Source organism: Coenobita brevimanus, chromosome 38, assembly GCF_032717465.1.
Source record: "Coenobita brevimanus isolate Jiangsu-jjx chromosome 38, ASM3271746v2, whole genome shotgun sequence".
Taxonomy (NCBI): Eukaryota; Metazoa; Arthropoda; class Malacostraca; order Decapoda; family Coenobitidae; genus Coenobita; species Coenobita brevimanus.
The window spans coordinates 50,733,694-50,746,193 of NC_136991.1; the positions used below are offsets into that span (position 1 = coordinate 50,733,694).

Sequence of the window (12,500 nt, forward strand, 5' to 3'; positions counted from 1 at the left end):
GGCTTATTCTATTTGGACGGCTTCGTGGAAACTGCCTGGGCCTGCCACACCCCCGCCTTGCCTAACCCCTCCTGCCTAATCCGTCTGCCTCACCCTGCCTGCCTAATCTGTCTGCCTCACCTTTCCTGCCTAATGTCTCCTTCACTCTTCCTGTCTAATCTTCCTGCTTCGCCCCATATGCCTAACCTCTTCTGTCTACCCTTTCTGCCTCACCCTTCCTGCCTAATCTGTCTGCCTCACCCTTCCAGCCTAATCTGTCTGCCTCACCCTTCCAGCCTAATCTGTCTCCTTCACCTTTCCTGCCTAACCCCTCTGCCTCACCCCTCCTGCCTAATCTGTCTGCTTCACCCTTCCTGCCTAATCTTTCTGCTTCGCCCTATCTGCCTAACCTCTTCTGTCTGCCTTTTCTGCCTCAGCCTTCTTCTTCTTTTATCCGTCTGCCTCGCCCTTCCTGCCTAATCTACCTGCCTCACCTCTTCTGCCTAATCTCCTTCGTCTACCCTCTCTGTCTTGTCCTTCCTTCTGTTTCATCCCTCTGCCTTACCCTTCCTGCCTAACTTCTCTATTCTACTCTTCTACCTGCCTCACCCTCCCTGATTATCCCTTCCTCCTGCCTCACCCTCTTGCCTTACATCTCTGCCTCACCTCTTCTGTGTAACCCCTCTAAATGACCTTCTGCCTTACCCACCTTCCTGCCTTACCCTCTCTGCCTAACCCACATTCCTGCCTTACCCTCTCTGCCTTACCCACCTTTCTGCCTAAACCATATTCCTGCCTTACCCACCTTTCTGCCTAAACCATATTCCTGCCTTACCCACCTTTCTGCCTAACTCACATTCCTGCCTTTCCCTCCCTGTCTTGCCCCTGTAACTTACTTGTCTTTGAACTTACTTCTCTGCCTAACTTCCTGCCTAATATCTCTGCTTTACCTCTCTTCCTTACCTATCCTGCCTTACTCCTCTGCCTGACCCCTGCCTTACTCCTCTGTCTGACATCCCTCTGCCTCACCTCTACTTGTGTGTGTGTGTGTGTGTGTGTGTGTGTGTGTGTGTGTGTGTGTGTGTGTACTAATGCTTTCGTGTGCGTGAGTGTGGGTGTTCTTGAAATTATGTACGCATGTGTACGTAAGTGTGAATGTTTTTGGAATTTATCTGTGTGTACGTATGTGTGCTTGTGTATGCGTACGTGCTCGTGTGCGTATGTGTGCTTGTGTTCGCGTTGGTGTGTCTGTGTGTGTATGTGCCTGTGTGCGTATATGCTTGTGTGTGCGAGTGTACCATGCCGGGAAGATGTGTGTGTGTGTGTGTGTGTGTGTGTGTGTGTGTGTGTGTGTGTGTGTGTGTGTGTGTGTAAGCAGGAAGACCACACACATTAATTCAAGAGGCGGGCTCCCTTTAGCTCACTTGAATGATCTTATAGGTGGTCGGCGCGTGGGCGGGGTCTGGCACTCGTGGGCGGCCTCAGGATCACGCCCACGCCAGCTAGATCCCCGAAATTCGCGCCCAAAAATCTCGCCATCCTCACTCTGGGAAACCACCGGTGGGGAGAGACACGGGTCAATTTTTATAACTAATCTCTAACCTATCCATGAGTGACGGATCCATTCGAAAGATCTCGCCATTTCTCACAAGGGATTTTTGTTCAGCCAATCGGGGAATTTAGGATGCGTGACGTCATGGATGGGGCGGGGACAGGAGGGAGAGGGAGCTATATAAGGCGGGCTGGCTCCCACACGGCCCCACATCGAGGACCCGCGTCGCTCGATCAACACCAGGTCGCTCGGGGTCGCGTAGCCAGTCAGTGGGGCAGACGCGGCCACTAAGCCACACCACAGGGCACACACACAGATCAATATACACACGTCCAGCATCGATACTAACACCACCAGCATGTTCCTAGTGCTCTTCGTGGCTGCAGGCCTTCTCTGCTGCGCCAACACTTCGCCCGTCACCAAGGTAAGTTCAAAAGAAAGTGGAAAGTCCTAGGTTTCGATTTATCACGAGTCACTATTTCGAACTTTTTGTTTGTCTTTTACGTTGTTTCAGAGCTTCCCCTGTTTTTCCCCAAACGTGTTCCAGAGTTTGATCTGCCCCCTCCTCCCCCCCCCACAGAAAAAAATGAACATTCTCTTTTTATTTCGCTTCGTTCCAAAGTCTGAGTTCGCCACAAGCCATAATTTCAAACATCCTTTTTTTCGATTTTTTCACTGGTACAAAATTAAATGTCAAACTTTTTTTTTTGTTAATGATCCCGAGTTTCGACTGGCCATAAACCAGGCATGAATATCCAGTTTTTTTTTTTTTTAATTCTCGCTTTCGTTCCCGAGTTTGTGTCTTAAACCATTTTTTTTGGGGGGGTTGGAAGGGGGGTTCTGGGGGTTCTCCCGAGTTTGGATTTCTCTAAGTACGATTTTTTTTTATATGTGCTCCCGATTTTTGAATGTCTTTAAATCAGGTACAACGAATTAATTTTCCATTTCGATTTTCGTATACAAGACACAGTACGTTATCATCGTCCCTCCCTCTCCACTCTTTTTTCTTTTTCCTTCCTTTATTTTCTCCTTTGTGTTTTTGCCTCAAGTATGATTTCTTTTTATAAACCAGGTACCAATACATACAAGGATTTATTTTTTTATTTTCTCGCGTTCGAAATCATAAGCCAAACACGAATGTATTTTTGCCTACAGTAGTGGATTTAGAGGTAGACTGCGAGATAATGCTGGTTTCGTGTGTGTGGTGTGTCGAGGAGAGCATGTAGAGAATGTCAGGCGTGAATGAATTGATCTTGCTGGTGAGTCGAGGGTGTGGATGAGTTTTGTTACTTGGAAGACCTGCTATGTGCTGGAGGTGGGGCTGGTGTGGTGGTATTAGAGGTGGACTGCGAGATAATGCTGGTTTCGTGTGTGTGGTGTGTCGGGGAGAGCATGTAGAGAATGTCAGGCGTGAATGGATTGATAATGCAAGTGTGTCTCTCGAGTGTGTGGATGAGTTTTGTTATTTGGGAGACATGTTATGTGTCGGAGGTGGGGCTGGAGATCTGTGGCTAGAGTACGGAATGGTTGGAGGAAATTTAGGGAGCTGTTGCCTCTCCTGATATTGAGAGGGCTCTCCTCCCTTCGTGCTGAGGGGTCTTTGTACGCGGCATGTGTCAGAGTGCAATGCTGTATGGTAGTATGACCTGGGCAGGAAAGAAAGAGGATATTCGTAGGCTCAAACGCACAGAAATGATAATGATCTGGTGAATGTGTAGTGCGCCCTTGGATGCGAGGCCTGGGGAGAGGGAGGGGGGGCTAGGTTTAAGATTGAAGAGTTAAGAGGAAGGATGGGACTGGAGTGTATTGGTGTCGTGATGAGGAGAAGATTGAGATGGTTTGGGAGGAAGGATGGGACTGGAGTGTACTGGTATCGTGATGAGGAGGTGAAGATTGAGAAGGTTTGGGAGGAAGGATGGAACTGGAGTGTACTGGTGTCGTGATGAGGAGGGGTAGATTGAGATGGTTTGGGAGGAAGGATGGAACTGGAGTGTACTGGTGTCGTGATGAGGGGAAGATTGAGAAGGTTTGGGAGGAAGGATGGAACTGGAGTGTACTGGTGTCGTGATGAGGAGGGGTACAGATTGAGATGGTTTGGGAGGAAGGATGGGACTGGAGTGTATTGGTGTCGTGAAGAGGAGGAGTGGATAGAGACGGTCCGGGCATGTGGAAGGGACGAGGGATGACAATTGGGTGCAGAAAGTGATAAATGTGAACGTCGGGGGTAGGATTGTGAAAGCCAGACCGAAAAAGACCTGGGACGAGGCCATGCAGGGTGACCTCAGGGATAAGGGACTGAACAGGGAGGCTGCCAGAGTTCGAGCAGCGTGGAAAGTCGCCATAAACAAAACGAACGATACGAGTTCAGACGAAAAAAAAAAAAAAATCAGGCTTATTTTTTCCAATATATTTTTCAACCTCGAATGTTCCCCTGATTCTGAACGTCATGAACCGGGAGTGATTTTTTTTAGACGTATTTTTCTCCAACGTCTAAAATCGTAAAAAATAAGAGAGAGAGAGAGAGAGAGAGAGAGAGAGAGAGAGAGAGAGAGAGAGAGAGAGAGAGAGAGAGAGAGAGAGATTTTCTGTTCCCTTGGCCCTGAGTTTTGGAAATGTCATCGGACTGAAAGAGAAATTTAAACCTTGTAATTCCCCCCCTCTCTCTCTCTCTCTCTCTCTCTCTCTCTCTCTCTCTCAAAAAAGAACTAATAAATCCTTGAATCGTAATTAATTCTCTCTCTTTCTCTCCCTCTCTCTCTCTCTCTCTAAGATGAAAAATTTAATCCTTGTATCGTAATTACTTTCTCTCTCTCTCTCTCTCTCTCTCTCTCATTTTGGGGGAAATTTAAATGCCCATTTTTAAAAGATGTGTCATGTAGTTAGGATTTACCTTACTTGCAGTCAATGGGTCTGCTCGATACCGGGATTGGGAGAGACCATAACCAAACGACTATAGTGTTAAGGCAAAGTCCGTGTAGTGAAGGGGGTCTTTATTATTATTATTATTATTATTACTATTATTATTATTAGCAGTAGTAGTAGTAGTAGTAGTAGCAGTAGTAGGATGATGATGATGATGATGAACTGAAATTTAAAAAAAAATCATGTGTTCTGTTCATTCGATTCGGTTACCGATTTACGAACGTGTGAAGCGAAAGACCTGTCGGGGAAAAACTTGTCGCCAATACGGGGACCGAGAATTTTTTTTATATATACGTTTATGTGAAGCTACAGAACGTGGTGAATGTTTTTGGGCGTATCCGATAGAGCCAGGATTCCGGGGGCTTGAATGATGAGTGAATGGAAGCGTGGCCCATTGAACTAGGCAAATTTGGGCTGTCTGGACGTTGCTGCTCCTTACCCTGCCCTAGAGTGGGAAAGGAGGTCCTGATGATGATGATATATTTTCTTGTGCTACGAATGCGACATACCTGGACCAATGAAAAAAAAAAGGATAGAGCTGGTGTTGTAAAGAGAGGGGAGGAAGACAGAAAGGGAGGAAGACAAGGGAGGAGAGGGGAGGAAGACAGAGAAGGGAGGAAGACAGAGGTGAAGGGAGGAAGACAAGGGGAGGAGAGGGGAGGAAGACAAGGGAGGAGAGGGGAGGAAGACAGAGAAGGGAGGAAGACAGAGGAGATGGGAGGAAGACAAGGGAGGAGAGGGGAGGATGACAGAGGAGGGAGGAAGACAGAGGAGAAGGAAGGAAGACAAGGGAGGAGAGGGAAGGAAGACAGAGGAGGGGAGGAAGAAAGGGGGGAGAGGGGGAGGAAGACAAGGGAGGAGAGGGGGAGGAAGACAAGGGAGGAGAGGGGAGGAAGACAAGGGAGGAGAGGGAAGGAAGACATGGGAGGAGAGGGGAGGAAGACATGGGAGGAGAGGGGAGGAAGACATGGGAGGAGAGGGGAGGAAGACATGGGAGGAGAGGGGAGGAAGACAAGAGAGGAGAGGGGAGGAAGACAAGAGAGGAAAGGGGAGGAAGACAAGGGAGGAGAGGGGAGGAAGACAAGGGAGGAGAGGGGAGGAAGACAGAGAAGGGAGGAAGACAAGGGAGGAGAGGGGAGGAAGACAAGGGAGGAGAGGGGAGGAAGACAGGGGAGGAAGACAGGGGAGGAGAGGGGAAGAAGACAGAGGAGGAGAGGGGAAGAAGACACAGGAGGAGAGGGGAGGAAGACAGGGGAGGAGAGGGGAGGAAGACACAGGAGGAGAGGGGAGGAAGACAACCCAATCACTCCTTGGATGAACATCGTCAGAGGTAACATTCGGGTGAAGCGCCTTGGCCCACTAAACCACAATCGTTTAGATATGGTTACCACCCAACGTGGTAAACGGTTTCTTGGTTTAAAGTAGTAGTAGTAGTAGTAACAGTAGTAGTAGTAGTAGTAGTCGTAGTAGTAGTAGTAATCATCATTATAATCATTATAAAATAAATATTCAAATATATAATACAAATAAGGCTTGTCGTGGTACAGTCAAAGTAAGGCAGACCTACATCCAACGAGTGGATGGTAAGCCCCCTACTTCTGAGTACTCTGGTTCGTCATACCGTTTGAGGTTTTATTATCACAGCGGCTGTATGAACCGCGTGAGAAGTGGAATGTCATCACGGAGGAATGTGTGTGTGTGTGTGTGTGTGTGTGTGTGTGTGTATGTGTGTGTGTGTGTGTGTGTGTGTGTGTGTGTTACTGGGGATAGAGGCAGGAGGAGGGAAGGGGTGTTCAAGGCTGTCTCCTCTGATTCGCGTCTCAAAAGATATTAGAAATTCCTGCTTTGGGGAATTGATAATAATAATAATAATAATAATAATAATAATAATAATAACAACAAGAGGAAGAAGAAGAAGAAACAAAGGCTTGAGTGTTGCAGCTGCACGAGGTTTACATGAGGGAGTGTTAGTGGCAACTTTAACACATGGATTTGTGACTATGGTGTGGCATGAAAATTAAAAGTCAAGATTGACAGCACTGGAGATGGGACTGCTGAGGAATGCATGTGAAGAACAGAGGGTGGATAGGATACGAAATAATGTGATTCGGGAAAGATGTGGAGTGAGGAAGTCTGTGGACACCAGAATCGAAGAGAGTGTACTGAGATGGTCTGGTCATGTGGAGAGAATGGATAACAAAAGAGGTGAAAAAGGTATATCTGAGCGAATTTGAAGGAGGGAGGGGGCGAGGTAGGCCAAGGAGAAGGTGGAGGGATATGGTGGATGAGTGTGTGAGAAAGAGAGGTATGGAAGTCGGTGAGGCGAGGGGACTGACATGAGACTGAGCTGGCTGGATGTATGTTGTGAGGAGAAGCGCATGATCAGGGATTTGGCACCCCTTATTAACGTAACAGCGTCTGGACTGACTATATTGGATACGTTTATGTGAAGCTACAGAACGTAGTGAATGTTTTTGACGTATCAGATAGAGCCAGGATTCCGCGGGCTTGAATGGTGGGCGAATGAAAGCGTGGCCCACTGGATTGGGCGACTGGTTCATTCTTGTTTTCTCTGGAGTAATTATTTTTGCGTCGATTAAGTCTTTGCATACTCCCAGACAACAACCAAGACTTCCTCTCACACAGGCAAACTTTCTAGCCATCAGTTGACCCAATCTGACCTCTCATCTAATCATCAGTTAACCAATTTGACCTCTGCCCCATCTAATCATCTGTTAACCTATCTGACCTCTGCTCCATATAATCATCAGACAATTTCACCACTGCATCACTTAATCAGCACCAAATTTGACCTCTGCTTCACCTAATTATAACCAATTTCACCTCTGCTCTACCCAATTATCGCCCAATTTCACCTCTGCTCCACCCAATTATCGCCCAATTTCACCTCCGCTCCACTTACCGCTTTCCACAGTTCTAAATCACGGGCAAAGTTACACGCACCTGGTAATCATCTTTTTATTTTCGTCTCCCTTTTTCCCCACCAACTTTGGCACTGTAAATCCACGGTCCCTCCACGCCACCAAACATACATTGCAAAGTTCCGACAATCAGGTGAAGTAGGCACGTGCTCGTTCACTGATTTCTACAGCTGTTTATGGCCTTGGGTTCCTTCTTCCTTGCATAAAATTAATGGATACAGTTATGGGAGAAATTTAAGCACGTGGGAAAATAATGGAATGAAAGAGGTGAGCAATGGTGAGCGGTGATAATACTGAAGGTTACTATACTCTTCTCACTTTAACTTGGCCCAGATTTTCGTCTTTTTGTAGCTTATTTCACGTAGCTCTGTGACAAGACAATGCTACGGCTCTACAACCTTCCCATACCACTTCTTCGTCACTGGCATCATATTCTAATACTAATCTATTGCTACAACTCTGCATTCACTATACTCTTCTCGCCTTTACTTGGTCCAGACTCTCTTCCTTTTGCGGCTTATTTCACGCAGCTCAGGGGATGAAATAAAAAAAAAGTGCTCCGGTTCTGCATCCTTCCCATAGCACTTCTTCGTGACTAGCATCATAATTCTAGTGTTAATCTATGGCTATACCTCAGAGTATAAACAGTAAACTTTCCTCATGTCTCAAAATCACATAAAATCTTAACGAAAATCAGTGACAGGAGATGGAAAGGGTCGAGTCTGGGATTATAACTTTCGAGTCTAAGTCAGGTAGAAGAACACACGTAGAAGTAGAAGAAGCTGTAGACACGTTAACTCTGGGACCTTTAACTATGCATGGACCTTTAAAGAACTGTTAAATGTCTGGATGGCGGTATTTAAATGGCGACGTAAACAAAGGCATACTGAAGGCTGTAAATGGAGAAGGAAAATGGTGGAGGGAGAATGGCTGGAGGTGGTGGATGGATTTAAGTATTCTGATGCACTGACATTAAAGTAAGGGAAGTGGAAAGTAGAGTGACCCAAGGAAGGCTGGAGGAGGTGGAAGTATTTTGGATAGTGATGATAGAGTGAGGCTAGTTTGAAATGGAAGTGGAAAGTAGAGTGACCTGAGGAACGCTGGAGGTGGAAGTATTTTGGGGTAGTGATGGTGGAGTGAGGGAGGTTTGAAAAGGAAGTGGAAAGTAGAGTGACCCAAGGAAGGCTGGAGGTGGAAGAAGTGATATTTTGGTGAGTGACGGTGGAATGAGCGTAGTTTGAAAAGGACGTGGAAAGTAGAGTGACCCACGAAGCAGAGATGGTGGTAAATGAAACTTGATATTGAAGAGAAAGGTGTAAGTGCGGTACAGAGGTTGCTGGATGGTTGTTGATAAGATGAGATGGTCCACAGTAACATAAGAGTGTGAGACCAGCATGGCGTGAGATAGACTGATGGATAAATGAGGAGATAGAAAGACAGCCAGACAGATAGACAGATAGATAGATAGATAGATAGGTGGAAGTATTTATAACTGCCACCAAATATAAACTCTGGAATGACAGGCCTGGTGAGAGATAAACAGCTTGAGTGACAGGCAGATAGATAGAATGATAGACAGATAGATAGAAAGATAGACAGGTGATAGACAGGGGTGATGAGGCTTCACTGAGGGATACTGAGCGCCAATTAAGCCCCTTAATGCTTCAGTCCTTGCATAATGGTTGTTCAAACACTCCCCTCTAGCAACCAAGGAGACGAGAGAGAGAGAGATTTGTAGGCATTAGTATCATGACTACCCCATATAAACAACAAGGATCGTATTCCCGCAGGGTAAGATGCTCCCTAACACCTTTTCCCAAGCGATTTATTTTGCTTATAACATCCTGCCGTCCTCTTCTGTGTTATATACTTGAGAGAGAGAGAGAGAGAGAGAGAGAGAGAGAGAGAGAGAGAGAGAGAGAGGGGTCAGAGAGGGAGGGGCGTCTGATAAAGTGTGTAGGATGGGGGGTGGGGGGGAGGGGGATTTCTGGGGTGAAGGTGGGGGTGTTGGGGGTGAGGGAGGGGGAAGTGGTTACTGAGTAGGGTGGTTAGGGTGAAGGGGGAGGGGAAATGTGTGGGGTGGGGAGGGGTTACCTGGGGGTGATTGGGTAGGGGAGGGGGTGTTTAAGAGAGAAGCTTGGGGGAGGGGAGGAAAGTTCAAAGAGGGGAAGGGGTGTATGGGGGAGGGGGGCGCTTGATTTCCCTGGGAGGAGTTTGGGGAGCCTTTGAAGTCTCTCCCCACTTTATCCCATCTCTCTCTCTCTCTCACTCTCTCTCTCTCTCTCTCAACACCCCCTCAGCTCCCCACATATGTTATAATCTCTCTTTTTGCTGAACTGGATTGATGCGTATTTCCTCTCTCTCTCTCTCTTTCTCTCCCTTTCTCTCTCTCTCTCTCCCTCAGCATCATGGCGGCTGGAGAATAAGGGCTGGCAATAAGAGAGTTAGCCATCAAAGGCCTCAGGATTATCAGATTTTCCCTGATATGATGCCGCTTTATTGCTAAGTGGATGCCCAGATTTACTAGGTGGAGGGGTGGAGCAGGGTGGAGGGGTGGGTGAATGAGTGGGTGTGTGGGGCAGAGGCTTGGGTGGGTGGGTGGATGAAGGGCTTGTGTTGGTGGGTGTGTGGGTGAAGGGCTTGTGTGAGTGGGTGGGTGATTGGATGGGTAGGTTTATGTGGGTGGGTGGATTGATGGACTTAGGAGGTGGAAGGGTGGAGGTGTGGGTGGATAAGCAGGTGAGTGGGGCAGGAGCTTGTGCGGGTGGGTGGGTGATGGGTGAATGAGGGGCTTGTGTGGGTGGGTGGGTGATTGGATGGGTGGGTTTATGTGGGTGGATGGACTAATGGATTTACGAGGTGGAAGGGTGCAAGGGGCTTATGCAGGTGGGTGGTTGGGTGGAGGGGCATGTGTGTGGGTGGGTGGATGGATGGATTAACGAGGTGGAGGGTACGGATGGGTCTGTGTAGGTAGGTGGATGAAATGTGGATGGATGGGTAGTAGGTGGATGGATGGTGCAAAGCCAGGAAGAATGGAGAGTTAAAAATAGATGGATGGATGGATGGATAGATAGATGGATGGATGGATGAATAGACAGATAGATAGATAAGTGGATGGATGGATAGGGAGTGTTTTACCAAGACAGGGAAAACACCGTGGATAGATAGATAGAAGGGAGGGGTATACAGATGGATAGATACATGGAGTGATGCATGAGTAAGGGGTGAGGCTATCTAGGTGAGTGGGTGGTGAAGGGGTGGGTTAATGAGTGGGTGAGGAAGTGGGTGGATGAATAAATACGTGGGTGAATGAGGTGGGTGGTTGGGTGAGGGATGAGTAAATGTGTAGCTGGGTAGGAAGATTTGCAGGTGGGTAGGTAGGTAGGTAGGTAGGTAAGTGGGTGAGTAGGTGAGCAAGTGGTGGGAAAGTGAGCAAGTGGATCGTCTCTCTCTCTCTCATGATCCCAGGAAATGATCAAAGTTAAGCCAAGGAGTAAAGTTAACTCCTCTCAACTCCTTCAACCCAAAGACGAATTTACCTTTATTTTTACTGATATCTTTACCTGTCTCACCTGCCTTATTGGGTGAAAATAAAGGAGATTTATTGTAGTTCCTTTACTGAGAGAGATTTCCCTTAGTGTTAAATAAAGACGCCTGAAGGATGCGATACATAAAGAAAATTATTGTACTGATGTGAAAAAAAATTACAATTGCTATAAGGTGAATTTGGTAGAGAGAGAGAGATGGGGGCAGATATGGGAGTGGGGAAGGGGAGAGAAGGGAGAGATGAAAGGGGGGAGGGGAGAACAAGGGAGAGGGAAAGTAGATAGATAGATAGATAGACAGAGGGGGAGGTCAGCAAAGGGGGATGGATGGGAAGCCTGTGTGTGTTCAATTATGTGGGTCATACTTGTGTCTTTCGAGTGGATGGTTCGATGAGTGGATGGTTGGATGGATGGATGGATGGATGGATGGATGGTTGGGTGGGTGGATGGCTGGATGGGTGGATGGTTGGGTGGGTGGGTGGATGGTTGGGTGGGTGGATGGCTGGATGAGTGGATGGTTGGTTGAGTGGATGGTTGGGTGGGTGGATGGCTGGATGAGTGGATGGCTGGATGGTTGGGTGGGTGGATGGTTGGGTGGATGGAGGGATGGAAGGTTGTTAGTATGGTCGAGTGAGTGGATGGTTGGATGATCTTTGTAATTCCTTCCTCCATATACTTCTGTCTTCCTCCCCTCTCCTCCTGTCTTCCTCCCCTCTCCTCCTGTCTTCCTCATCTCTCTTCTTCTGTCTTCCTTCCCTTTCCTCCTGTCTTCCTCCCCTCTCCTCCTGTCTTCCTCCCTTCTTCTGTCTTCCTCATCTCTTCTCCTCTGTCTTCCTCCCCTCCCCTCCTGTCTTCCTCATCTCTTCTCTTCTGTCTTCCTCCCGTCTCCTCCGTCTTCCTTATCTCTCCTCCTCTGTCTTCTTCTTTCTCTGGCCAAGTAATTGTGTGTCTGCCAGGCCTGCCCCCCCCCTCTCTCTCTCTCTTCCTCCCTCCCCTCTCTCTCCTTCCCCCCCTCTCTCTCTCTCTCCACACCCGTAATGAACTCTACCCTCAACAGCCACACTTTTATTGGTTTTCGGTGTGTGTGTGTGTGTGTGTGTGTGTGTGTGTGTGTGTGTGTGTGTGTGTGAGAGAGAGAGAGAGAGAGAGAGAGAGAGAATTAAACCAACATAAACAAAGACAGCCACAACACTAATAACATCAAAACCAAGATTACGGTGCAAGAGACAAAAAAATAAATCGCCTAGGCAGAGGTGTTACGGAAGCCCCTGTGTCCTCAAGAATCACCAACAAGACGACAGAGGTAATTAAATTTTCCAAGGTTAATTACTCAGTGGAATTGATGCTATGGTGGAAATTGAATCACAATTCTTTATTACTCTTCTGAATAACAAGAAGAAGAACTGACTTGTTATTTGAGTTGGGTTGGGTTATATCTATCTATCTATCTGTCTGTCTGTCTGTCTATCTATCTATCTATCTGTGTGTCTAATTCTCTGTCTATCTATCTCCACGTCTATCTACCTACCTATCTATCTATCTGTCTTTCTAACTCTCTGT

The 12,500-nt window shown here is 47.3% G+C and overlaps 1 protein-coding gene across 1 annotated transcript in view; it reads left to right on the forward strand.

Annotated features, from left to right (window-relative positions):
- The first annotated feature begins 1,757 nt into the window (after positions 1 to 1,757).
- LOC145396534 (corticotropin-releasing factor-binding protein) overlaps positions 1,758 to 12,500 on the forward strand; it is a 140,658-nt gene continuing 129,915 nt past the window's right edge. Inside the window, exon 1 of the mRNA XM_080269915.1 lies at positions 1,758 to 1,955. Coding sequence (XP_080126041.1) covers positions 1,890 to 1,955 — 66 coding nt within the window. The 5' untranslated portion in view covers positions 1,758 to 1,889. The remainder of the gene's footprint in view (positions 1,956 to 12,500) is intronic.